This window comes from Drosophila ficusphila, unplaced genomic scaffold (assembly GCF_018152265.1).
Source record: "Drosophila ficusphila isolate 14025-0441.05 unplaced genomic scaffold, ASM1815226v1 contig_791, whole genome shotgun sequence".
Lineage (NCBI taxonomy): Eukaryota > Metazoa > Arthropoda > Insecta > Diptera > Drosophilidae > Drosophila > Drosophila ficusphila.
Window position 1 is genome coordinate 7914531 of NW_025064737.1, and position 24126 is coordinate 7938656.

General features: G+C 43.6%; 8 protein-coding genes across 10 annotated transcripts; 4 read left to right on the top strand and 4 right to left on the bottom strand.

The window, feature by feature from the left end:
* Window positions 1–107: 107 nt before the first annotated feature.
* Window positions 108–3648, bottom strand: LOC108088003 (palmitoyltransferase ZDHHC6). Its single transcript, XM_017185614.2, has 5 exons — window positions 3502–3648; window positions 2541–2725; window positions 1662–1743; window positions 764–1284; window positions 108–703 (listed from the first exon to the last, which is right to left on the bottom strand). Exons 1-5 carry the CDS (start codon window positions 3560–3562, stop codon window positions 275–277), a joined length of 1278 nt encoding a protein of 425 aa, XP_017041103.1. The 5' UTR covers window positions 3563–3648; the 3' UTR covers window positions 108–274.
* A 197-nt stretch (window positions 3649–3845) lies between these two features.
* LOC108088002 (saccharopine dehydrogenase-like oxidoreductase) lies at window positions 3846–5443 on the bottom strand. Its single transcript, XM_017185613.2, has one exon. It carries the CDS (start codon window positions 5268–5270, stop codon window positions 3975–3977), a length of 1296 nt encoding a protein of 431 aa, XP_017041102.1. The 5' UTR covers window positions 5271–5443; the 3' UTR covers window positions 3846–3974.
* A 381-nt stretch (window positions 5444–5824) lies between these two features.
* On the bottom strand, window positions 5825–23602 carry LOC108087888 (suppressor of lurcher protein 1). Its single transcript, XM_017185466.2, has 7 exons — window positions 23461–23602; window positions 22915–23083; window positions 20048–20274; window positions 19162–19743; window positions 6569–6988; window positions 6246–6447; window positions 5825–6181 (listed from the first exon to the last, which is right to left on the bottom strand). The coding sequence occupies exons 1-7, from the start codon at window positions 23567–23569 to the stop codon at window positions 5848–5850; spliced, it is 2043 nt and encodes a 680-aa protein (XP_017040955.1). The 5' UTR covers window positions 23570–23602; the 3' UTR covers window positions 5825–5847.
* Window positions 6944–9856, top strand: LOC108087973 (DNA ligase 3). Its single transcript, XM_017185572.2, is given in 5 exon segments — window positions 6944–7388; window positions 7448–8243; window positions 8353–8633; window positions 8636–9518; window positions 9583–9856. Coding segments are annotated over 5 exon segments (2436 nt in total). The 5' UTR covers window positions 6944–7036; the 3' UTR covers window positions 9707–9856.
* Window positions 9870–12736, top strand: LOC108087974 (probable cytochrome P450 9f2). The gene is made up of 4 exons (XM_017185574.2): window positions 9870–10131; window positions 10805–11324; window positions 11391–12048; window positions 12109–12736. The coding sequence occupies exons 1-4, from the start codon at window positions 9926–9928 to the stop codon at window positions 12273–12275; spliced, it is 1551 nt and encodes a 516-aa protein (XP_017041063.1). The 5' UTR covers window positions 9870–9925; the 3' UTR covers window positions 12276–12736.
* LOC108087976 (fatty acyl-CoA reductase wat) lies at window positions 13021–15182 on the top strand. The gene is made up of 5 exons (XM_017185577.1): window positions 13021–13154; window positions 13226–13338; window positions 13482–13992; window positions 14201–14909; window positions 14967–15182. Exons 1-5 carry the CDS (start codon window positions 13079–13081, stop codon window positions 15055–15057), a joined length of 1500 nt encoding a protein of 499 aa, XP_017041066.1. The 5' UTR covers window positions 13021–13078; the 3' UTR covers window positions 15058–15182.
* Window positions 15987–18462, top strand: LOC108087975 (fatty acyl-CoA reductase wat). Of its 2 annotated transcripts, none has more exons than XM_017185575.2 (5): window positions 15987–16168; window positions 16310–16440; window positions 16700–17210; window positions 17266–17974; window positions 18287–18462. In XM_017185575.2, exons 1-5 carry the CDS (start codon window positions 16093–16095, stop codon window positions 18402–18404), a joined length of 1545 nt encoding a protein of 514 aa, XP_017041064.1. In that variant the 5' UTR covers window positions 15987–16092; the 3' UTR covers window positions 18405–18462. The 2 variants fall into 2 exon arrangements, with proteins under 2 accessions (XP_017041064.1, XP_017041065.1); XM_017185576.2 differs by having other exon boundaries at window positions 16328–16440.
* LOC108087977 (calmodulin) lies at window positions 20518–22524 on the bottom strand. 2 transcript variants are annotated; one of them, XM_017185579.2, is made up of 5 exons: window positions 22343–22523; window positions 21921–22020; window positions 21635–21856; window positions 21326–21582; window positions 20518–21261 (listed from the first exon to the last, which is right to left on the bottom strand). In XM_017185579.2, exons 2-5 carry the CDS (start codon window positions 21960–21962, stop codon window positions 21090–21092), a joined length of 693 nt encoding a protein of 230 aa, XP_017041068.1. In that variant the 5' UTR covers window positions 21963–22020; window positions 22343–22523; the 3' UTR covers window positions 20518–21089. The 2 variants fall into 2 exon arrangements, with proteins under 2 accessions (XP_017041068.1, XP_017041067.1); XM_017185578.2 differs by having other exon boundaries at window positions 21921–22524.
* Window positions 23603–24126: the final 524 nt, after the last annotated feature.

The following is a 24126-nucleotide window of genomic DNA, read 5'->3' on the forward strand; positions in this document are numbered from 1 at the left end:
GGTTTGTAATTCGTACACTCAGTGATGTAGAGAAATGCACTGTCTATCTGGAAAAATCGAACAATAATGCTGGCTATCTGTTGATTAACTTCGAATAACAGCTTATATCAACTTTAGCGTACTTTTTTATTGGTCGACAGTGTTAACAGAGTAAACGAGACAGCGGCCTGGTTAAGCGTGATAGAGTCAAGTCTCCAAGCGGTATCTAATTCTATTTACAAGCCGGAGGAAGTGGCATGGAATGCCGTGAGATGATCTTTGCCCGTTTACCGGGCTACATGTACTTTTTGGCGTGTCCGTTTCGTTGCTGCTGTTTTAGATGGCTGTGAGCGTTGCCATTCTGTGTTGGAGGCGACCCCTGGTTGCTGTCGCCACTGCACTCTTGCACTGCCTCGATTACTTCGACTGCACTGCGTCGTGGAAACCAGCCGCGGATGTGACCTTTGCGCTGTAGCTTCTTGTCGCCACTCAGTTCCTGTTCGGAGGGCACACGCTCGCCAAACAGCCAGTGGTTGCGGAAGCGGGTGACCCTAACAATGTCGTCGGTTCGCAGGCGGATTCGCGGTTCATCGGAACAGGGAGCGGCCAGGCAAACCCGCCATCCCTGCGAGAATATCGGCAGCCAGCGGCCCGTTACGGGTCTAGTGCACCTGAAAGTGCGGGTTCGAGCCCGCTTCTCCTCTTTCTGTGCCAGTTGCTCCCGCTGAAAATAATGAATAAATAATAAACACACGCTTTATTAAAATAAATTTCGCTTACTCACCGTTAATGTGTACTGATCGCAACCCTCCACCACGGGCCACTCGATGCCATCACCTTGCTTTTGGCACTCGTCGTTGAATACCAGTCGCAGATTTTGGCGCCAACCCAAATCGTACGGGTAGAGGAACTCATAATCGCTGTCGGCATTCCTGTATCGTCGGTAAATGGCCTTCTCCACTATCCAGATTTCTATGCCCGTCTGGTTGGTGACAATCGTCTTTAGCTGGATGACTAGCAGCATGCTCAGCCCAATGACGACTCCAATGGCCAAGCCCATGCCCAGGATGCACATGATTATGCTTGCCAGCGTGAATTGGACACTGGCCAGGTGCGCCAGTCCGTGAGTGAGATAATAGTAGCGGTAGATGCCGCGCCAGAAGGAGCAGCACAATACCACCGTTCCCTGCAGGCTGCCCAGGATGGAGAACAGCAGGAAGTAGGTGAAATATGCGTGGTTGGCCCAGCCAACGCAGTGATTGATCCACGGGCAGTGGTGGTCCATCTTCTTGACGCAGCGATCACCTGAGATTAAACAATGCAAGATATTGGTGTTTATTTAACAATAAATATTAACAATAAATAATAAATTTCAAAGGTCAAGAGAAAAAACATCGATATTCCTATATTTGTATATGTAACAAAAATCGCATTGTATTTAAAAAATAGAAAATATTTAACTCATAAGAGTTAATGTGGCACACAAATTAATTTCGGCCTTCACCATTATAATTATTTTTCATAGTTATGTATGAGTACGATGGAAAGCTTAATGGTGTTGTTAATTTTTTTACTGTTTTGAGTAGTTTTTATGACATGCAGCTAGCTGAATTATTTTTTAATTTTTATGCAAATTATTATTTCATGGCGATTTTAATTTCTCGCCCAGTATGTAGACTTACACTTGCGACAATGATGGGAGCGGGGTGCCTTATACCCATCGCACTTCTTGCAGTACTGCAGGAACTGAGCGTCCTTGGGATCCTGCCAAAAAATTAAAATTCATTAAAATACAGAGAATAAGCATATTACTCGTGATTTATGCGCGTTTCCCGAAACAGCCAGGTACAACAAAACTTAACGACGCACAGCTCATTAAGTGACCACCGCCCATAGCTCAAGGGTCGCCCAACTAACCCATCTAGTCCGCCCCTCTTGCGTCTGGGCTCGCCTACAAAACATTTATGTAAATTCGGGTAATTGCATTACGGACTTTTGGAGCCCGCAGAATGCGTTCGCGTGCAGGGACCGGTCGTAATGTGAGGAGTCGCCGTCGCTAATAAATTATATTTGGGTCGCGCTACGGACGGACAAAATGAATGGGAGTCGAAAAACGTTACAGTCGGTGGTGGCGCCCCTTGCACGACATCTTTTTGGATTCTCCGGTGGGTCCGGATTCTTTAAAATAAATTGCAGCGTTTAATTGGCGCGGATTATGCGATAAGCAGTCACACACGCTAGTGGGCCGGGTTGGCCCATTTGTCTGGCCTTAAGCCACGCAAGGAAGCCCTCTAGAGGCACCACGCCCACAGAGCCCTCGGCACCTTCTCATCGGACGCTAAACAATTGCTTCCGCTTCGGAATGACGATGCACAAAGGGACTGGAACCACCCCTGGACTAAGTACTTTGGCAGTTCGTGACGGGTCAACAGTTTTCGGAGCCAACGAAAGGCATTATCAATGGTAACAGGTGTCTCGAGCGAATGGAGGTGGTCGAAAAGAAATTGTGTCACAACAAACGCTTCCCTCCCATTCCATTTTCCCTGGGGTTCTCCGGTTACCTTCGGCTGCCACTGTTTTGGCATCAGTCCGGGTCCTGTCAACGTGGCCATGACGTAATTGAATGTGGCCAGCGTGGAGAGGAGCAGGAACAGCGCCTGGTGGGCGAAACCGGCGAATGATTCATTCGGCGGCCACCACATCGAGTTCATATAGAGCGTCGTCAGCGTTATGCATTTGATGATACCTGCAAGGGGAAGAGTTAGATAAACGTTAGAGTGATTCATATTCACGTACGAAATTTGATATACATAGTTTTTGGTTGGTTAAGGGTGGATTTGGTGGCCATGCTTCGCTTGGCAATTGCGTGCGGAGGAAATAAGGCTCATTTATTTAGTTTATTGTCGCTTTTCGAGTTGATTAGCCGGCACCACGGTCCAGTAATGGCCAACATTGGCCCTTCTCTGACTGATTCCGATTTCTTTTGAGAAGCAGCAACAAGCGGCCGACGTCTAATAAAGCCATTATTCCAGGAACAATTGTATATCAATTTCGATATCGTGGAGGCCCGGAAGTCTTATGCCGTCTGCCCGACCAGCGGTCAAACGAGCAATTTGCACGCCATATTTGTGGAGCCCCGTGAAATTTCCGATAGGCTCCAAGGACCAAGGGTGCAAAGGATCCGGGGACACGGGTACACAGCAAAAAAGAGGCAAACGACTCACAACTAAAACGCAATTAGCGCGGCACATTAAACGAATTAAAAGTCCCTGGTGGGTTGACAACCGATTGGGGTCTAAATATTCCGTGTGGCGTGCATAGTAGAATATGAAACACGATATGGCGCAGACCAAAAACAAAACGGGAGTGGGGCGTGGCTGCAGCAAGTACCGCCCACGAAATTTGCCCATCTTGGAAACAGTTCACTTCAACTCTACTTTCACCCATTTGCAAATTGGATCCACTCCAGACAGACAGCAGTTTGCGCGACAAGAACTGCTTATTAGGCCGGCCACTACTTACTCAGGGCTGTAATTGGCCCCCAGTGAAGGAACCGTCGGAAGCCGGATATTTCAGCACTCATAATTTGTATATTTTCGCGTTGGCGTCCAAAACGGTAATGAGCAAAAGGTAAACAACAAAGAGGTACCACAAGAGCGATAGCGATGACCAAACAAAACAAATTTCTATCGGTGTGACCGTGTGTTAAAGTTATTAAAGAATTGTGGCCCGAACTAGTTCGAAATAGAGTTCGATATATTTAATGAACAATGATAAAACTGGTTATCTTTTAATTTACTATTTGAAGTTCTTTAATAAGGCGAATAATAATAATTAACGGCTTACACATAAATAACAAGAAGGCATTTTGGAAAATGATACACTTTAATTTAAAGGAAAATAAATCATCAATACTTAAGTATGTATATTTTGAATAATTAATTTTTCCTTAATTACAAGTCCAATAAATATTACATTCCGTATTAATGAATGCTCTACTTGTTGGCGACAATCTCAAATTTAATGCCGTGCTCGTGCTTTTCCAGCTCGCTGATGAGACTGGTTTCCCGGAAGGCGGCTCCAGGCGGCAGGACTCCACCTGTTCCGGGCATCTTGTTGCTTTCGCTAAGGATGGTCTTGGCCGTGAAGAGCAGGGCCACACAGGTCGATCCGTAGCCGGGATTGGGACCCGTAACCGTCACGGTCAATGTTTTTGTAGGCGGAGAGCTGTACTGATCCGTACTCTCGGCCAGCTTGTCTGATTTGTCCCATCCTGTGGCCTTCATTGTCATTTTGAAGAAAGAACGCTCCATTCTGGCCTCGCTGGGTCCATCACGGGAAGCCATTCCACCGGAAAAGACGCTTGGGTACTTGAGCAGCAACTGCCGGCCGAAGGAGAACTTTGCCATGATTCCAATCACAGAGGCGAAGAGCACAACAACACTGGCCGCGAACCATGAGGGATATGTCATGTAGGCCTGCATCTGGACGGGACGCTTCTTCTCCTGCTCGTAGAGGAATCGCTGTGAGCGCATCACCACCGAGCGATCAGTTTCGGGGAAAGGCAGGATCACTTTGTTGCCCACCTCGGGAGCGCGCGACAGCGGAGATCGGTTTTTCAGACTCGGCTGGAACTTGGGAAGGCGCTCGGGAAAGAGCTTACGGCGGATGGCTAACGACTCACTCCGGTTGGCGATGGCGTGAATGGCACTCTCCCAGGTTCCGGTGTTTAGGGCAGCACTTCCGGTTCCCTTGGTTCCCCCCTTGACGCCCATGTGAACAAAGTTCTCAACCGAGTTGACCACTCCGTCAAAGTTCTTCTCCACGAAGGTGACGCCCATGTCGGCGGGAATGGAATCGAATCCGCAGGCGCTAATCACGTACACCCCACGTTCCTTGGCAAGGTCGTTGTAGCGCAACTGCATCGTCTCCATGTACTGCGGTTCTCCGCTGACGTCCACGTGGTGGGTGCCCGCCTCAATGCAGGCCTTGACCACCTTCTCACCGAAGAATCGGTACGGTCCAGCCGTATTTACCACAATCCGGCAGCGTTTAGCCATCTCCAGAAGCGACGCCTCGTTGTTCACGTCCGCAATTACGATGGGCGTTTGGGAGAGATCCGTTTTGGACTTTGCTCCCATTTCCTTTAGCACCGACTCCAGCTTCTCTTGGTTGCGACCGGCGATGCCCCATGTGAGGCCCTTGAGCACGCTGACCGCCTCGAAAACGGTGTACTTTCCGGTGAATCCGGAAGCACCGAAGATGATGGCATCCAGTTTTTTCGCCGCCATTCCAGAGGTCACTGTTATGCGCTTTAAATGATTTGGCTAGAATTGTGTTATCAATTCTAGGCTCTGTGGTGATTCGGCTGCTCCGAGCGACTGGCAGAATGTTATTAATAATCTCTCCGAATAACAGCTGTATTTATTGTAGATAGTCGCGCAGTGACTTCACAAAATGAAATCGTACAGGTAATGATCGATAAAAGATAGCAACAAGTGTTTCGCTCACACGGTTCCTTATATTGTGATTTTAATTATTTAGCTTTATTATTAAAAAAAAAAATTAACAGTTAAATTCTTTACAGCTCTAGCTCTGTATAACATTTAACTTCTTCATTTTTTTCATTGGTTTGTTCTTAAACTAATAAACTATTTTGTATAAGCCGAGTTACGATTACTATTCTATCGACTTATTTTGTCTCAAACGATATTTCTGGCTTAAGTTTCAAATTTTAAACAGATTTTTTCTAATTATGGTAAAACCCTAAAGTATTCGAAAAGTTATTTAGTAGATATTTATAAATAAAATAGAGTTTGAGCTTGGTTAAAAATAAGAAATATTCTTCTCTTTTAAACTGTAATATCTTTATTGGAATTTTATATAAATATAAGATAAACAAAATATCAACTTTGATAAGTCAATAACCGAGAAGGATGAAGCTGAAGAGACGAAGCTCTGCATGGAGGCATTATCTCGCAGATCCGGTATAGAATTATTTAGTGGAATGGTTTCAAATGTGTATAGGGCGCGAAACCCTATGGCCACGAATCGATCATTTGAATGCAAGGTAACGCGAAAGAAGCGCCCGTCCGAACGCATTTCAAAATCTGGTAGCCTTCCGCAATATCTGCTGTACTTCCGATCCGTGCTCATAAAATTCGAAAACTCTATATAGTCACTGGCAGTCTGGTGGTCACAACTGGATAGTAAATATATTTGAAAAATAAGGTATATTTAAACTAAAATTATGATGGTGATCTTACGTTCCAATGCCTTCGACATCAAAGTAGGTGAAATGCAGCACTACTTTTTCATCACTGGCTCCGTAGAAATAATAATTGCACACCACGTTTTCCAGATAATAGCCAGGAAAATTTGGGGAGTGAAAGAGGCCACTTATTCGCTCGCTGCTATTGTAGACGAAAGAACAATCATCTTTTTGCACGCCGGACATGATGCCATAATCTTAAAATGAAAAGATTATTCAAATTTAGTTAACAAATAATAAATAACAATAATCCATAAGGTTAAAATGTATTCCTGTGGAAAAGCGTTAAAACGGTAAGTGTTTAGTAAAAATACTAACTGGTTAGAAAGCGATACTCTGCGCGAAATCCGTAGTACTGAACCTTATTGGTCATGGCGGGTGGATATTTTCCGACGAACTGTAGGTGCAAATTTGATCCACTAGACATCAGGGGCTTTGGCAAAAAGGCGCCGCAGAGGAGTTCCTGCGTCTCGTATCGTCCGCGCACCTCGGTGACCACATGGAGGGCATCGCCCGGCTGACAACCCGTGGAATTCTCATGTTCCGTGGGTACGTTAAAGTCGTGGAATCTAATCTGCACTCGTTCTGGCGGCTGGGCTTCAAATTCGTAACGGCATTGCAGAACTCTCGAGCCGCCAATTAACACGCCGCCGAGTGCGTGTTTAGCATTCAACAGCTGATTAGAATCGAAAGTGCCGGACTTGTTTACTCGTGAATCGAAAATCTGCTTGCATTGTTCTGTGAAATAAATAAATGATTCATTTTTAATTTGTACTTCGTGCGCATATGTTATTTTCGAAGCTAACGTGGCAAATCAGAACTGTTAAAAGAATTATCAGCACAAAGATGTCCAGCAAAAAGATGCATAACGACGACAACAAGTTGGATACCTTCACTCGAATTTGTGATGAAATAGCCGGCGAATCGAGCTATCTGAAGATGGCGGAGAAACTGCAGCGATTTTTCGCGAAAGGAACCAGTGGCAAGGGCTTCGAGGGAGACACCCTGCTCTGGGTGCAGTTCCTTATTCCTGCTGCTAACCAGCGGGTCTACAATTTGCAGAACAAGGCGCTCATCAAGCTTTTCTCGCGTATTTTTAATGCAAACCAGCAGCAAATGCATCTGGACTTGGAGCAGGGCAAGTGATATTCATTTGATCTCACCTGGAGAAACCTAATTATTGTCCCCTTTTTATAGACGGAGATGTATCGGAGACTTTGCGCAAGTACTTTGCCTCGTCCAAGAAACTGAAGCCGCAATCGCAAAGCAAACTGTATCTGCAGGAGGTAGAGGAGCTGCTTCTGAAGCTGGTGGAGCGCACTAAAGAAGACGAGCAGACAGAATTACTGCAGGAGCTGTGCAAGAAGTCCACCGACCTGGATCTGCGTACTTTCATCCGTCTAGTAAAGCATGATCTGCGTATAAATGCACGAGCTAGACACATTCTGGATGCTTTTGGTCCTGAAGCTTATCCAGCGTATCAGTCTTCCCGTGATTTGGTGGCCATTGTGCAACAGTTTTCCGGCAAGGTGAACAAAAAGGATGCCGCTATCAGCACGCTTAAGAAGGCAAAGAAATCGAACCCAAGCGGAATTCAGGTTATGACTCCTATATCGCCCATGTTAGCCAGTGCCTGCAAGTCCGTTGAGGAAGCCTTCAAGAAGAGTCCCGCGGGATTGTACAGTGAAATTAAATACGACGGAGAGCGAGTTCAAATCCACAAGCAGGGCGACGACTTTAAGTTTTTCAGCCGCAATCTGAAGCCGGTGGTGGATCACAAGATAAGGGCCTTAAAGGAGCACATACCTAAAGCCTTTCCAGGAGCCGGGGAAATGATCCTGGACTCGGAAATTATACTGGTCGATACTGACACCGGAGCATTGCTGCCGTTTGGATCACTAGGTGCCCATAAAAAGCAGACATTTGCCAATGCTGCAGTGTGCCTATTCGTTTTCGATTGCATACTGTACGATGGCGAGGATTTAACTCAACTGTAAGTGGCAAGGTTGTTAAACTGGGATTGGTACTTGCTATATTTTGAGGAAATTATTTTAATTATAAAAGCAAAATATATGCGATATAACGACATCTTTATCTTCTAGGCCTTTTCGCGAGCGACGTGAAATCCTTGAGCAGAATATCAAGCCTATCAAATCGCACGTACAGCTCTCCGAGTCGGAGTTTCTGAAAACCAAGAAAGAGCTGGCCATGATGACGGCTAAAGTATTGCACGCCAATCTGGAGGGAGTTGTGCTAAAGAGTCCAAGCAGCACGTATCAGCCGGGAAAGCGAAACTGGTTGAAAGTCAAGAAGGATTACCTTTTCGACGGCAAGATGGCAGATACAGCGGACTTGGTAGTCCTGGGCGCATGGTATGGATCTGGAAAAAAGGTGGCGTGCTAAGCATCTTTCTCATGGGTTGTTATGATGCAATGGGTCGTTTGTGGAAGACCGTGACCAAGGTGCACTCTGGATTGGACGATGCCACAAACGCGGAAGTACACGACTCACTGATCAAGCTTACGGAACGGGCTGATGCCAACGCAACTCCCGATTGGCTGCTGTGCAGTAAATCCTTGGTGCCAGATGTTTTGGCCAAGGATCCCCTGAAAATGCCGGTATGGGAGATTACGGGAGCAGAGTTTACCAAGTCCGAGGCACATACGGCATCTGGCATCTCGATTCGGTTTCCCAGGATTACTCGTCAACGCATAGATAAATCGGCAAAAGAGGCTAATGATCTCGCACACTTGGAAGATCTGTTTGAAGCCTCAAAGAAGAATGTGAACGTAGATCTGCTATTGGCCAATTGTGGATCAGAGGAACAAGATGCGCTTGATCTCGAAAAGACGCCCCAAAAAGGGAAAAAACTGAACAACGGTAACTGTAACAACGCTAAGAAACAGAAAAGGTCAAAAACAGGTTCGGATGATGAGGAAGCAGCTCCACCGCCTAGCAAACGCAAGGAATCAAAAGTGAGCCGCAGCTTATCGCCAACACAAAAGGGGATGAAGGACTTTTTCAAGCCCAGCAAGGAGCTCAAATCCGAAGTTAAAAAAGAACCAAAGGCGGAAGTCAAAACACCGGAGCCAAAAAGTCCGAAAAGCAAATTATTTACTGGGTTGGTGGCCCACTTTGCAATGGGAAATGATTCAAGCAACCTGATGGAACAGTTTTCGCAGCACGGAGGATCTTGTACCACAGATACACGAAAAGCTAATCTGGTATTTTACAACACAAACGAAAAATTGGACCTAGAGCAGATTAGGTGAGGCAATCTCTTTGATGGATCTATAAATATAATTTAATTAATAAGCTTTTGTTCGTTTTAGAACGCTCTATCGTCGCAGTTGCCGGCACTTGACTGTCAGCTGGCTCCAAACCTCTCTGGAGAACCAAAGTCGACAGCCTTACCCAATATATGCCGTGATGATGAAAAGCGAAGTGCCCGTCTAAATCGTTATTACCCATAAATACATGCTTGATTAAACCGAATATACACATATGCACATTATAAACAACAAGTATTTTATCAAATGCGGACTGCATCTAGCGGCAGAGCGAAGAGCTTTAATTGAAAGCTCTGGCAAGCGAAAACAAAACGCTCCCGGTTGTTTGTGGCGTATTTAGTTGTCATCTCGACGCTTGGATCGCCGAACGAAACGCCTAACCAAAATGTTGTGGGAGTCCCTGGCGCTCTTAGCGATCGCCTTTGCGTTGTTCTATCGCTGGGCAACAGCCAACAATGATTTCTTCAAGGATCGGGGAATCCCCTACGAGAAGCCAACTTTGTATTTCGGCAACATGGCCGACATGTTTTTGCGGAAGAAAGCCATGTTCGACGTAGTCTGCAATCTCTACAAAAAAGGAGGAAGTTCAAAGTGAGTTGAATTCATTGAACCGAATTTGATAAGTTGATTAAGCTCGTTCGCACTTAAAACTCGTTTAGAACATTTCTGTATCTATTGGGGTTCAGTATCGTATATAGGCTGTCAAGGTCATTTATCTATAATCTATCTAAATACATATATGGTGGGTGCGGCTGCATTTGTGTAATTACTGAATTGTGATAAAAGTGCGAAGTTGAATGTATAAAATGCAATGGGTTACGATTATGTTACGGTCGCAAAATGCTTTATTGTGTTTATCAGTCAAGTTTTTTAATCTTATCGATTATACGACAGCTTTAAATGTTGTTTGTTTCGAAGGGCACTCAGATTGCCCATATTTAGATAGTAAAAATAATTGATAAAAATCCAGCTAAGTACTTGATGATAACGCCATTATCTCAATTTAACTTGAATTTCAACATTTGTACTGTAATGCAATAAGAAAGCTCTACAGGGGTTTAAAATAATTAAATTTTTTCCCCTCTACCATTAAATTGCAACCAATCAATTTTATCCCATCATATTAATACCCATCCATAAACTCATAAATAAAATTATTCAAATCTTTTTCAAAGCACCAGGAAGCCTTTCTGGTTTTTTACCCATGACTCACCAAAGTGCTTATCGGACATTAACATTAAGACTTGTTTTTTGTTTTGTTTAGATTTTTTGGTATCTTCGAGCAGCGGCAACCACTTTTTATGATTCGCGACCCAGATATTATAAAGCAGATTACGATAAAGGACTTTGACCACTTCATCAATCATCGCAACACTTTCGGTACCGGCGGCGATGATGATCCGCATGACATGAGCAACCTATTCGGCAGCTCTTTGTTCTCCATGCGAGATGCGCGATGGAAGGATATGCGGAGCACTTTAAGCCCGGCTTTCACCGGCTCCAAAATGCGTCAGATGTTCCAGCTGATGAACCAAGTGGCCAAGGAGGCCGTGGGCTGTCTGAAAAGCGAACAGACATCGGAAGAGGGAACTGAATTGGACATGAAGGACTACTCCACACGTTTCACAAACGATGTGATCGCCTCGACAGCCTTTGGACTGCAAGTCAACTCGTTTCAAGACCGCGATAACACTTTTTACATGATGGGCAAAAAACTGACTACATTTTCTTTCTGGCAGAACATTAAGTTCATGTTGTTCTTCACATGGAAAAAACTTAGCAAGGTTTGAAGAACTTTCCAAGCGATTATTAAAATCTGAACTAAAAACATTTATTAATTACTTTTTCAGATCCTGAAGTTGGAGCTCTTTGATAAAAAGAGCACTCAATATTTCGTGCGTCTGGTGCTCGATGCCATGAAGTACCGACAGGAGCATAATATTATCCGTCCCGACATGATCAACATGCTGATGGAGGCCCAAGGTGTGCTCCCGACAGAGAAGACCAAGACGACAGCTGTTCGCGAGTGGAGCGATCGCGACATTGTGGCCCAGTGTTTTGTGTTCTTCTTTGCCGGCTTTGAGACTTCAGCCGTGTTGATGTGCTTCACCGCACACGAGTTAATGGAGAACCAGGACGTACAGGAAAAACTGTACGAGGAGGTACAGCAAGTGGACAGGGATCTAGACGGCAAGGAGCTGACCTACGAGGCCATTATGGGCATGAAGTATCTGGATCAGGTCGTTTCGGAGGTGCTGCGAAAGTGGCCACCGGCGATTGCCACCGATCGAGAGTGCAACAAGGATATTACCTATGAGGCGGATGGCCAGAAAGTGGAAATTAAGAAGGGCGATATCATATGGCTGCCCACCTGTGGCTTCCACCGAGATCCAAAGTACTTTGAGAACCCCGATAAGTTCGATCCAGAACGTTTCAGCGAGGAAAACAAGGATTCGATTAATCAATTTATTTACTATCCCTTTGGTCTGGGTCAACGAAACTGCATTGGTAAGTGGATCGGCTTAGACTTCTGTGAATCTTGGATAATAGTAAAATTCCCTTTTTTAGGTTCCAGATTTGCTCTTCTTGAGGCAAAGGCTGTTATATATTATCTTGTGAAGGATTACCTAATTACCCCTGCCAAGAAGTCCTGCATTCCACTTGTGTTGGCTAGTTCCGGATTTCAGTTGGCCCCCAAAACTGGATTTTGGATTAAACTTGTTCAGCGCAACTAACAAATTTACAAGATTTGCACATTTATTTAACTATTTTGCTGTGTTGTTAACATTTTGACATTATTACTTAAGTGTTTCTATAAAATAAAAGTTATAGAGCTCATAGCTAAATAATCAAGAGAAATTTGTTAAAATTTCTTCACGTTTTGTTTTTGTGGCAGTCAGCACACATTTAACTAATAAATTTTGCTTGAAAGTAATCAGATTTAAAATAATCCAAGTATCTTATAAATGTAATAAATGTGTATATGGACATATAAAAAAACATCATAAGAATTATGAAGGCACATTGTAAATATAAGCTCTTACACTATTACTTCATTTCAAGCAGAGGAATAGTTTTGTACAACGCGAAGGCATGTTACTCGTATCAGGGTAATTACCCATAAATTTGAAATGTTGTCACACATTGGAAATTCGTATTAACATTTTACAGTAAAACTTGTTGGTAATGAAAAATAGTTCCGTATTCATTTATTTTTTTGTTTCGGCACATGCATAAAAAACTTTAAAACCCTTTTCTTGTTGGCAATTAACTGAGATGTTTAAAAAATTAAATGTTTATGATGATCACTATAATAAACGTATATATTAGTTGATTGCAGTTAAGGTCCCACTGTATTTACCAATTTAAATTGCTTACCAACTTAAAACATATTCCTAATTACTGTTCGTCTTGCATATCGTTGCACCCTTACATAATACGTGGGTTAGTATAAAATGGTATAAAATGCGTATAAGTGAATTAAAGCAACTCATTTGATGAAGTGAATCCAACGAGTGTATAGCATTTTTGTAACAAAATGGCGAGTGAAATTTTAAGTTTTTATAAGGATAAAACGGTTTTCGTAACCGGAGGCACGGGAATGCTGGGCAAAGGTGTGCTATCTATAAAAATGAACAATTTTGACCAAAGGATAATAACAGTGTTTTGGCAAAAAAACTTTCAGTGATTATTGAAAAGCTGTTGCGATCGACAGAAGTGAAACGTATTTATTTCCTGGTGAGAGCCAAGCGAGGCGAAGGAGTGGAAGGACGATTTGAAATCTGGAAAAAGAATGAGGTGTGTGCCAGTGAAGTCCTTATTATCTTCTTCTCTCTGTGAATATTTTTTTGAGTGTTAAATATTTTTTAAAAGCCCAGCGTTAATTGTTTTGATACTTTGCATTCGGGATAAGGTATTGCCAATTAATTTTCTCTCTGCAGATCTTTGAAATTCTGCTGAAGAACAAGCCGCGTGCTCTCGAGCTAGTGACTCCAATATCGGGTGACTGCGCTTCTTCCGACTTGGCCATCAGCGATGAGGATCGAAGGACACTGATCGCCGAGGTGCAGGTGGTGATGCATGGAGCAGCTTCAGTGAGGTTCATGGAACCACTGCAGCAGGCGCTGAACATTAACACGCGTTCAGTGCGTCTGATGGTGCAACTGGCCAAGGAGATGCTCCGCCTGGAGGCATTCGTCCACGTGTCCACCGCCTATTCCAATTGCGTAATCAATAACACCCAGGAGCGCTTCTATCCGGAGCACCTGACCTGTCCCGTTGACAAGGTTCTCGACCTGAGCCATTCCCTCAGCGGCGAGCTGGTGGACCGGATGGCACCGGCCCTACTCGGAAAATACCCAAACACCTACACCTACACCAAGGCTCTCGGAGAGCAGATTATTCAGAAAGAGGCCGGAGACCTGCCAATCGGCGTTTTCCGACCAGCTATTAGTAAGTATTTTTTATATATTTTTTAGAGTGGGTTAAAAAGTACGAAGGAAACCGACTTGATTAAATGGTTTAATAGAAAAAATATTTATCAGGAAGTTCAAAATGGAAACATCTTTAGTGTTTATCACATATTTTAATGTGTGTCTCAACAGTAGCAAACGAAATCTACAAAAAATGTTCTCTTCTAATCATAGCTTTTTACTTGCAGTTTTATCATCCTTCAAGGAACCAGTACCGGGATGGATTGACGGGTTGCAAGGACTGGTAGCCAGCATTTATGGCATTGCCTACGGGGTTATCCACCTAATGTTGGTCAACCTCAAAGTAAATGTCCATATAATACCAGTTGATTACTGTGCCAACGTGGCCATTGCATCAGCTGTCCAAATAGCCAAGGTCGCCAAAAAGGATAGGAAGATCGATCCACCCATTTACACCTACTCACCCACCCAGTCGAATCCCATCACTTACGGGGAGTTAATTAATAACTGCTACAAATACGGTCTGGATGCACCGAATACCAAGATGGTTTGGTACCCGTTTAGTCATAACATCACTTGCTCCTGGCTGTTTGATGTCGGCGTCTATCTGTACCACATGTTGCCCGGATTCCTGATTGATGTCACCTTACGCCTCAAAGGACAGAAATCCGTTATGATAAAGAGCTATCATAAGATCCACGAAGGCATAAAACTATTGTATCCCTTCTCTAATAAGTCGTATATCATGGACACGAAAAATACCGATCAGATGTGGCAGTCTATGTCGGCGGAGGACAAGAGAATCTTCAACTTTGACATGTCGGTCATCGACTGGATGGAGTATTTCAAGTATGTCATGGAAGGAATTCGACTCTATCTGTTCAAGGATCTCAGGACACCAGAATCCATTGCCAACGGTCGCAAGATTTTATTTAAGTAAGTAGCAATCGATTACATTCAAGTGGCTATAGTAAGGCACATTTGCTTTTACAGGTATTACGTATTGGATAGAGTTATGAAACTTGTACTACTTCTTGTATTTGGGGCCTTTGTTTGGTTCTTATTCAACTTAGGATTTAATTAAGGGCCTAAATATAAATATTTATGTTGAAATTGCGCGCTAAACGGTGAAAGGCGAATTCAACGTGTTTTTTTTCACTACAAAACTGAAATATATATACGATTACAGTGTAAGCTGACAAAACAAAATGTATACTAGTTTTTTGAATCGAAGGAACCAGGGGATTAGGAACGGATCTTCTAACTTTGTAACTAACTAAATCACAACAACTTTTAAAATGTGTCTTTAAAAGCCTAGGTCAAAGTCATCTGATTATATAATTTGCGTATGCCTTTCGTTCCATGTGTTTAACATCGCAATTCATACGTATAGAAGTCGGCGATTTAATTGTAATCGAAGCGTGCTGCCACTATATAATTACACAATAGCGAATAGAATTATCACGTCTGCATTTCGATTTTCCATTTGAATTAGTCAGTCACAGAGCCACTTATTTTCTAAAAACGTTCGCTGTCCAAACACTTACCACATGGGTGCGGACTCTCGAATTTAATTACCGAAGCCCATACTATCCAACTACCGGGTTTCACTCTCTTTCCCTAAGTTGCACTTTATCAAGGGCCCTAAAGCAAAGGGGCCAAAACGACAGCGCTTTGCAATTAGCCAAATGGAGGGATCACAGGCCGCCACGCAAATTGACGCATGTGCCGATCCTCTGAGCCAAAAACTTGGGTTCTACTTTCATTGTAAGTAAGCCAAAGCTAGTTCATTACTTAGCAGGTCAGACATGCTCATGGTTTAATAGGCGTATACGTTATATTCCGTTTCTCGACGAATCTTCTCCGGCTTGGCGGGTAAGTAAATGTTAACGACCCGATATTTACGATCCCGACTTTCTGTGGGTTTGTGCATTTGTGTGTTTGGTAAGACAATTGATTTTCCGCGGTCACCGACTGGGTATAAATAACGGCCGAAAGCACTCAACTCCACTCAGTTAAGCATCAGTCGCGTCTGCGCCGTTCTACAAGGGATTACGACTTTCGAATTTTACGGATTTTACGGATTTTTCTTATATGTGCGCGATAAGGATTATCGAAAATGGCAACGGAAATGCAAACGTTTTATAAAGACAAGGTCGTCTTCTTAACAGGCGGCAGTGGATTCCTGGGCAAAGGTATTCCGAGAAGATTTGTTAAAGTGTTTTTCAAAAAAGGATTTAAATTGATTGTGAAGCTTTTATAAATGTGATGCAAAAAAAAAGAAAAGAAAACCGATTAGCACGGATCCTTATCAGTTAATTTTCAAGATCAAAAAGAGTCTACTGCCTTTTCAGTGACCATTGAGAAGCTGCTCCGCACCACGGAAGTGAAGCGCATCTATGTGCTGCTCCGCTCAAAATGCGGACAGGAAATGCAGGAGCGATGTGCCGCCTGGAAAAATGACTACGTAAGTCCTTCAACAACAATTTGAAAACATAAGTTTTAATCCTCTAAGGATATTTAAATTTAAAGAAATTTTAAATTTTTTAGGACTTATAAAAAATTACCATAAATAACTAGCTGGAAATTCAGTACGCCTTCAATAGATTTAATTTTTATTATTTATAGCCTGGTTTGCTTGCCATATCTGGATTTAAAAAGTTTCTTGAATGAATATTATATTCTAAATAATAACTAATTGATTTAATTTAAATTTTTCCATGCAGGTTTTTGTTAACCTAGTACAGGCTGATCCCGATGTTTTGAAGCGAGTGGTGCCACTTGCCGGCGATTGCCAGGAGCCGGATCTTGGATTGAGCCACTCTGACCGCCAGCTGCTCGTGGATGAAGTACAGATAGTGTTCCACAGTGCAGCCACCGTCAGGTTTGTGGAGCCCTTGCACGTTGCCCTGGCGATCAACACGCGGGCCACGCGACTCATGGTTCGACTGGCCAAAGAGATGCCCCACCTGGAGGCCTTTGTTCACGTGTCCACCGCGTACTCCAATTGCGTAGTGGATCACATCACTGAACGCTTCTACCCGGAGCACCTTACTTGTCCGGTGGACAAGGTTCTGCAGCTGCATGATAGCCTCAGTCCCGAGCTGTTGGACAACATGACCCCCGCCTTGCTGGGAAAGTATCCGAATACCTATACCTATACGAAAGCTCTGGCGGAGCAGTTGGTCCAGCAGGAGTCGGGGGATCTGCCGATCTGTATCTTTCGTCCTGGCGTTAGTAGGTGAATTTTGTTGAAGATTAATGAGCTCTTGTTACCTATACTTTCCCCCAGTAATAGCCAGCTATAAGGAGCCCATGTCTGGTTGGATCGACAACTTGTACGGACCCTTTGCAGTGCTCTATGGATCAGCATTTGGCATTGTGCGAGTCACCAGGCTAAATTTGAAGGCCCACGGAGGCATTGTTCCGGTGGATTACTGCGTCAATATGGTGCTGACCTGTGCTTGGAATACGGCTCGAGAAAGAAGCATTCAGTTGCCGACGGAACCGCCAATCTACAACTTCATACCCGCCGAGGGAAACCTGATCACCTGGGGAGAATTTAAGGATCGGGCAGTCCGTTTAAGTTACAACTATCCGTTTAGCCAGATGATGTGGATGCCGTTCCTCATCTGCACCACCATTCCTTGGCTGCTCCAGATCCTGACCTGCATCTACCACCTGCTGCCAGGGTATGCCATCGATTTGGTCCTACGTCTGCGGGGTCAAAAGCCGCGGATGATCAAGCTGTACGACAAGATCCACAAGAATATCGACATGCTGGCGCCGTTTGTGGTAAGAACCTGGCAATTCGATAGCTACAACACCCACCAGCTGTGGATGCGTATGTCTGCCGAGGATCAAAAGATCTACGACTTCAATATGAGCAGTATTGATTGGGACGATTACTTCCTGCAAGCCCTGAGCGGAGTTCGGATTTACCTCGCCAAGGAGGAGCCTGGTCCGGAAAACTTGGAGAAGGGTAGAAAGATCTACAGAAAGTGAGTTCTAAATTAATGGTTCCCAAAAACAAGTTTGCAAGTATCGCAAACTTATCTCTGGTTTTATAAGCTATCTAGGTAATTATACCCATATTATATGGGTCTTCAGTTTAAGTTTTGTTTAGAGAATTTAACCACTGATGTATACAAAAGTTGGTATAAAGTCTGTGGATTATATCCTGAACGTTTAATCGCAGTAACCAAGTTAATTTTGTTACTGTTTATTGAAGAACTTTTTTGATTTGTATCCGAATCAGATTATAATTTGCAATAACTTTTCCTTTTTTAAAACTTTAAATTCTTCTTTCACAGGTTTCAGGTTCTTCATCGGCTCTTGCAATTTACCCTTTGCAGTGGTGCTGCCGCCCTTTTGTGGTCCATTCTTAAACGCTTATCAGCCTATTTTTTTAAATCAACGAACACAGGCTAACACTCAAAAACTATCTTTATTGATTGCTTGTTGTTTAATAAATGTTTTGGCAAAAGTGTGAAGTGCTTGACTTACTGGTGGGCAAAGGGGAACAGGATGCCGTCGACTGCTGGAAGAAGAGACACAAGACACCAATTTTAATGAGATGCGACGCGGAGTCCGCCATTTGAACAGCACAACAGTTGGCACTCGACTGAGCCACTCCGAAAGCCCAAAGCCATTTACATAGCCAACCACTCAGGCCCTCTGGATTGGCCACATCCGTTTCCGCCTCGGAATCCGGACCAAGACAGACGGAAGCTGTCGAACGTCGACGGAAAAACGGGCGTGAGGAGACTAGTTTTGCCGCCATTTTCCATCGATTAACTTAATTCAATTGGGGCTCGGGCTTAAAGAAGGGAAAGAAGAGGGGTCGCACTCGAAAAAAATATTTATTTAATTCTAAAATTATTATATAAAACTACAACATAAATACAAGCCAAATAAATTAATGAGTTTATAAAACCAGGAACTAAAATCCATAAGCAAATTTATTTTAATTTAACAAATAAATTTTGAAAACTAAATGAATTACGCAATTGGCGAACCTGAATTACTTAACACATTTTTTAGCGATATGTATATGAAGTAAATTTAGATTTTGGTTTCATCATTATTTTAATAAGATTTTGGTTTAATTTCTTACGGTGTGTGGACCCCACCAAATGAGTTTATTAAATCGTTCAATCTAAGTCTAATTTATGGGGCGCCAACTTACCAAATGAGCGTCCTGGCTTCGACAGCTCCACATCCGTCGGCAGACTGTTGGCCTTGGCGGCGAAGGCCTGTTGTTGCTGTAGTTTTTCCTGCTTCACCGCCACACTGGCTGCCTCCAAAACAGCCGGCGGTGGAGGGGTCAACTCTGGAGCACCCAACTCATTTTGCACGAACTTGAATTTCCCCCGGAATCCTTTGGCCGTGCGATTGGAACTGGCATTAAACTCCAGGAGAAGATCGGGACCAGTGCTCACTAGTTTTCGGGTGGGACGACTCGAGCAGAGTACATCGATGACCGAGCTCATGTGAGCGGACTCGGCATCGAAGAGAGTAATTGCATCCAACTGGCATCCTCCACTGGCCACCGGCGGCAGTTGCAGCTCCTCGAACAGGATCTCCACATGGGTGTCCGGCCGACCGATGAACTTGTAGGCGCACTTTATGTGAGCCGGATAGTGGGCGGGAAACTGGGGGGAGTGGAAGTAGCCCTGTCCCAGATTTCCCTCCTCGCCGGCCAACTTGGCGAAGAAGTAGAAGTCGCAGAAGCTGTGCGGCACCAACCGGCCATCCGTACGGAAGTTTTCTAGGGGGTAATTACCAGACTAATTATTTTTCGTAGACATATTTTGTTGAATTTTCTAAGAAATATCTTGGCATATGATTTTGGGAATGGAATTCAGTTGAACTGATTAAATGTTTTCTTCATATTAAAAGCACAAAATTAAATTAAGACATTAATTACTCGATCATTATAATAAAATGATTCATTAACAAAACCTCAATTAATCACCCTTAAAAGAATCCTAAAAATATTTTAAAAATTTAAAATAAATACTACAACTCAAGGTCAATTTCGTGATATATTTGTGTAATTAAAGTGGACTCACCTCGCTTCAGAAATCGATAGCTGGCGGTTAGGGTCAAGTTCCATTTGGCCGGGTCGCCGGTGGGCGGCTGCTGAAACCGGAGGCGTAGGCCGAGCAATCGACCGGCGCTATAAATAGGCGTGGCACTGCGGTTCCGGCTGTGCTGGCAAAAGGTGTCCGCCGCCAGAGTCGCGTTCTCGATGACGGGCTCCCGCAAATAGGGAAAGACGTCCACGCTGTCCAAACAGCTGTCACGAAATTGCATTTGATGAGGCAGAGGTAGAAGCAGCAGAAGCGGTAGAAGCGGTAGAAGGGGGTGGGGTGGGTGGAAATACGGCAGGCCGCTTGCATTGGCCAGAGCAGATGCGTAACGATGTCTAAAATTTATTGGCCGATACTTTTGGGGCTGGCTCGTTGGTCAGCTTGCCGACCTATAAATATAATATCCCCTCGCAACCAGCAATTGGCCATTAAGAAATAATTCCCAATGCTTCGCTGGTTCTTCACGATTTATTTTGATAAAAAGTCGAACAAAAGTTGGCGTTAAGTCTAAAATGATTGTCACATAGAAACAGCTGCCAATAGCCAATTCAGTAATTGGCAACAAATCAAGGTAAAGGAGCTTATCCAGTTAAAACAAAATTTGGCAACAAGAAATGGGTATTCAAAAAATAATACACATTACCAATCAAAATATTAGGAAAAGCAACCAAACTGATAATTGCAAACAAGTGTATTTAAATAAATTAAAGTTTATCACTTCCGCGATCTTTTTAAAATGGATTACTTATACATTATGCGATAGATTTTTTGATAATAAAGAAAATCATTTAAATAACTCAAAAAATATAATATTAAACTGTTCAATAGTTAAAGTTAAATAATAATAATAAATTTGGTCGTCGTTTTCTTTAAATATAAGTTTTCAGTTCATCAGCTTTGGCAGAACAGATAGTTCATCAATGTTCACGTAACTAAAACTTTTTTCAAGACTTTTGAGTTGTTTTTGGATACAAAAAATAATTAATAATTTTTCCAAGCAATTTATTGATCTCCCCACAATTTATTCGCCTTTTCGTTTACGCATTCCGCTGAGCATCCGACAGAAGGCCGGATAATCGATCATGGGAGGCTCCTCCAACGATTTTGGTTTGGCCATTGGTGCATGGCTAAGAGCCTCCTTGGCCTCGTTGAGGGTCATTTTGTCGCCATAGTTGGTCAGCTCTTCGTAGATTCTGAGAAGTGTTGGCAAAATCATTTATTGGGTTAAGAGAGCGCGGTTTTTTCTATAGAACCCACTTGCGTTCATCTATTTTTCCCGTGCCGTGGTCATCCCATTTGCTCCATGCCTCGAGGAGAACATCCTCGGGATCCAGTTCCTGAGTGCGGCGACTCATCAGTCGGACAAAAGCATCGTAGTCGAGTGGTTCCTGCGCCTCCTGCATCATCTGCTCCAGCAGCTGCTCATTTGGCTCGTTTCCCAAGGCAGTATATGTAAACCGTAGATCCTCCTTCGAGATCAATCCATCGCAATCCGTGTCGAAAAGTGAGAAGACCTTCGGACAAGCCACGGAATCAACGTCAGTCCCTCAGAGTTTTAAAACTTACTTCCTTGAGCTCCGCCAGCTTGGCAATATCCAGATCTTTGGGCGACACATTATCATCGGCTGTCATTTCCTCCGGCAGCGTGTAATGGCCAGTGGACTCTGGTATTTTCAGCGTGGGATTGAATATCTCGTTAATCACGGCCATGGCCTCCGAATCCGGCAGTTGCGAAGGAGGTTGTGGAGTATGTGACTGCTTTCGAGCGGAACTGGCTCTACGTCGGCGCTGGATTGGAAATTGGATCTCCGTCATTTATTGACAGTTTTTCACTTGATCATTTTTCACTCACACGCTCCAGATCCTCCAAGGAAACAGTGGGATCCATAGACATTTTGATTGATTTTTTTTTACTAGCGTTTCACCAATTTATTTTTCAGAGGTTGCACGAACTTTTGAATAAAATTATTTAACCGATTTCACTCGTGATTAATAACACAGAAAATAACGACAGATTTGGAAATTAAAAACAAATTGTATAAGAATTTTAATATTTTTCTATCTTTCAACGATCTGTTATAAAGATTGCTTAATTTTAAAAATAAAAGATTTTAACAATTACAATGTTGGAGAGTTCGACTTTTTTAAAAATTTCCAAAGTAAGTCTAATTATTTTCCTTATTTCTTTAAGTTTGAGCTGTTGTTCGCTAGCGACTTAATAGCGATTTGTATGCGACTTAGCCGCGATTTGTAAGCAGCTTTGAAGCGATTTACCGGCGGCTTACGACGGTTTCTTGGCGACACCTTCAACCACCGACTAGGACAATTGAATCGCGCGCGACTTCCCGTCGACTCGGACGCGTTTTCCTGGCGACTGATGCACCTCAAGAATATTACTCATACGTTTGGCGGCCCACTCGGTCCAAGCTCCACTGAAATGTGCTTGGCCAGTGCTCTCCAATTTTATTGACAAATCGATTCCGAAATATTGTGTGCGTTATTTTTATGGCGCAAATGTGGATGCATACAGTTTTGCATAAATTGACACAAATTTTGCGGGATTTATATAAATAACCAGGCGTGCCGGCGGCCACCAAAATGGGACCGCCCACATGGCCTTCGCAAGGTATTTTAATTACATAGCCGTTGCGGTGGGGATTTGGCTTCTGCCCCATTCCACATTTGGCCACAGCGTTTCCTCGACGGACGGCAGCCTTATCCATCGACGGATTCGATTTTGATGGCTGTCGCCGGCAGCTGTCCGCCGATTTGAGATCCAATCGGCTCCCTGCCCCCAAAACCCACCGAACCGATCCCGGAATTTCGCCGGAAGCATGGCCACTCACCCGGGGCGCAGCTGCAACTGCTCGAGCTGAAAGGCCACCAGCTCGCCGTCCATTCCCCCGACGAAGATCATCAGGCAGTTGTTCTTGGCTCCCATCGCCTGGCTGGCGTTAATGGCCAACGTGCCCCATTGGGTGGCATTCCGATCGGTGGCATGCAGGCAGGAGCAGTCTGTGGAGAGGGGGAATCATAGGTCTCTAAAATAATAACTTATATGCTGTGTAATCTTTGTGCAGTGATATTAATTGCTGAAATTAATACCATTACAACAAAATGAGTAGAGATTATATCTTCATTAAAGAAAATTTGGTGGATAAAATTAATTTTTCTTTTTATCATTTCGAAAACATTGTGAGTTCTTAATTAGAACACATTTTAATGGTATCACTTAAACATTATTATAAATTTCTATTATTTGTATCTATTTCTTCTTATAAATTAAATAAATTCAATTAAACAACAAATGTTAACATTTTTTAAATGAAGAATAAAACCAATTTTATATATTATTCTGACTAGCACTTAACACTGCACTTTGCTTAACCCACCAAGCCAGAGATGCGACTGCTTATGGTTGGCCACTTGCTGCTGCTGTTGGCCATTTCCGGTGGCCAACAGAGCCACAGCTAATCCGAGAGCCAAAGTAGCGGCCGCCATTGTCAGCGGGCAAAGCGAGACTGTGACGGAGCGAAACAGGACCCCATTATCCTGCTGTCTAGCTGGAAGCTGCCGATGTCCGGTTTAAAAATAGCCGGCTTCTCTCATAAAACTGTGCTGCTGCTGCTGCTGCTCTACCTTTTTTTTGTGTTGTCGTGCCATTAAATTTCAGTTGAGGTTTTGCAGGTGCCGCCATCAGCATCCGCTAGTTTGCCATCGCCTTCATCCTTCAGCCCGCCCTTTTGGCCACGGCCAAACACACGTTAATGCTGTACATTTGCCTGCGGCCATTTGGAGCAGCGTCCTTTGGACACCGTTTTTGGGTGGCGGTATTTTTAAAATGTGTGCCATGTCGCCTTTTTTGTGAGCCAACGGGCGCCAGTTAACAGCTCATTTCGGCCCCCTGAAACCAGTCAATTCATCTAGTTTGTCACACTTCGCAGACTGAAAGAGCCACGGCAACTCAATTAAGTTAACTGTCAATTCAGATGAAAATTAGATTTGAAATATTGTTTTGGCCCGGTCAGGGGATACTTATTAATATTAAACTTTTATCT

Excerpts from the sequence above, each read along its gene's own strand:
- LOC108088003 (XM_017185614.2), bottom strand. The coding sequence starts at position 3,562 with ATGAGTGCTGAAATATCCGGCTTCCGACGGTTCCTTCACTGGGGGCCA. Across the intron at positions 1,744-2,540 it reads CAAAACAGTGGCAGCCGAAG|GATCCCAAGGACGCTCAGTT; the intron begins GTAACCGGAGAA and ends ATTTTTTGGCAG. Across the intron at positions 1,285-1,661 it reads CTCCCATCATTGTCGCAAGT|GTGATCGCTGCGTCAAGAAG; the intron begins GTAAGTCTACAT and ends GTTTAATCTCAG.
- LOC108087977 (XM_017185578.2), bottom strand. The coding sequence starts at position 21,962 with ATGTCTATGGATCCCACTGTTTCCTTGGAGGATCTGGAGCGT. Across the intron at positions 21,857-21,920 it reads CCTTGGAGGATCTGGAGCGT|CGCCGACGTAGAGCCAGTTC; the intron begins GTGAGTGAAAAA and ends TTTCCAATCCAG. Across the intron at positions 21,583-21,634 it reads AGCTGGCGGAGCTCAAGGAA|GTCTTCTCACTTTTCGACAC; the intron begins GTAAGTTTTAAA and ends GCTTGTCCGAAG.
- LOC108087976 (XM_017185577.1), top strand. The coding sequence starts at position 13,079 with ATGGCGAGTGAAATTTTAAGTTTTTATAAGGATAAAACGGTTTTCGTA. Across the intron at positions 13,993-14,200 it reads CGTTTTCCGACCAGCTATTA|TTTTATCATCCTTCAAGGAA; the intron begins GTAAGTATTTTT and ends TTTTACTTGCAG. Across the intron at positions 14,910-14,966 it reads GGTCGCAAGATTTTATTTAA|GTATTACGTATTGGATAGAG; the intron begins GTAAGTAGCAAT and ends TTGCTTTTACAG.
- LOC108088002 (XM_017185613.2), bottom strand. The coding sequence starts at position 5,270 with ATGGCGGCGAAAAAACTGGATGCCATCATCTTCGGTGCTTCCGGATTC.
- LOC108087888 (XM_017185466.2), bottom strand. The coding sequence starts at position 23,569 with ATGGCGGCCGCTACTTTGGCTCTCGGATTAGCTGTGGCTCTGTTGGCC. Across the intron at positions 23,084-23,460 it reads GCAGTCGCATCTCTGGCTTG|ACTGCTCCTGCCTGCATGCC; the intron begins GTGGGTTAAGCA and ends CCCTCTCCACAG. Across the intron at positions 6,182-6,245 it reads GATGTCGAAGGCATTGGAAC|TTGTGACCACCAGACTGCCA; the intron begins GTAAGATCACCA and ends TTTACTATCCAG.
- LOC108087974 (XM_017185574.2), top strand. The coding sequence starts at position 9,926 with ATGTTGTGGGAGTCCCTGGCGCTCTTAGCGATCGCCTTTGCGTTGTTC. Across the intron at positions 10,132-10,804 it reads AAAAAAGGAGGAAGTTCAAA|ATTTTTTGGTATCTTCGAGC; the intron begins GTGAGTTGAATT and ends TGTTTTGTTTAG. Across the intron at positions 11,325-11,390 it reads CATGGAAAAAACTTAGCAAG|ATCCTGAAGTTGGAGCTCTT; the intron begins GTTTGAAGAACT and ends TTACTTTTTCAG.
- LOC108087975 (XM_017185575.2), top strand. The coding sequence starts at position 16,093 with ATGGCAACGGAAATGCAAACGTTTTATAAAGACAAGGTCGTCTTCTTA. Across the intron at positions 16,169-16,309 it reads CAGTGGATTCCTGGGCAAAG|AGTCTACTGCCTTTTCAGTG; the intron begins GTATTCCGAGAA and ends AAGATCAAAAAG. Across the intron at positions 17,975-18,286 it reads GGTAGAAAGATCTACAGAAA|GTTTCAGGTTCTTCATCGGC; the intron begins GTGAGTTCTAAA and ends CTTCTTTCACAG.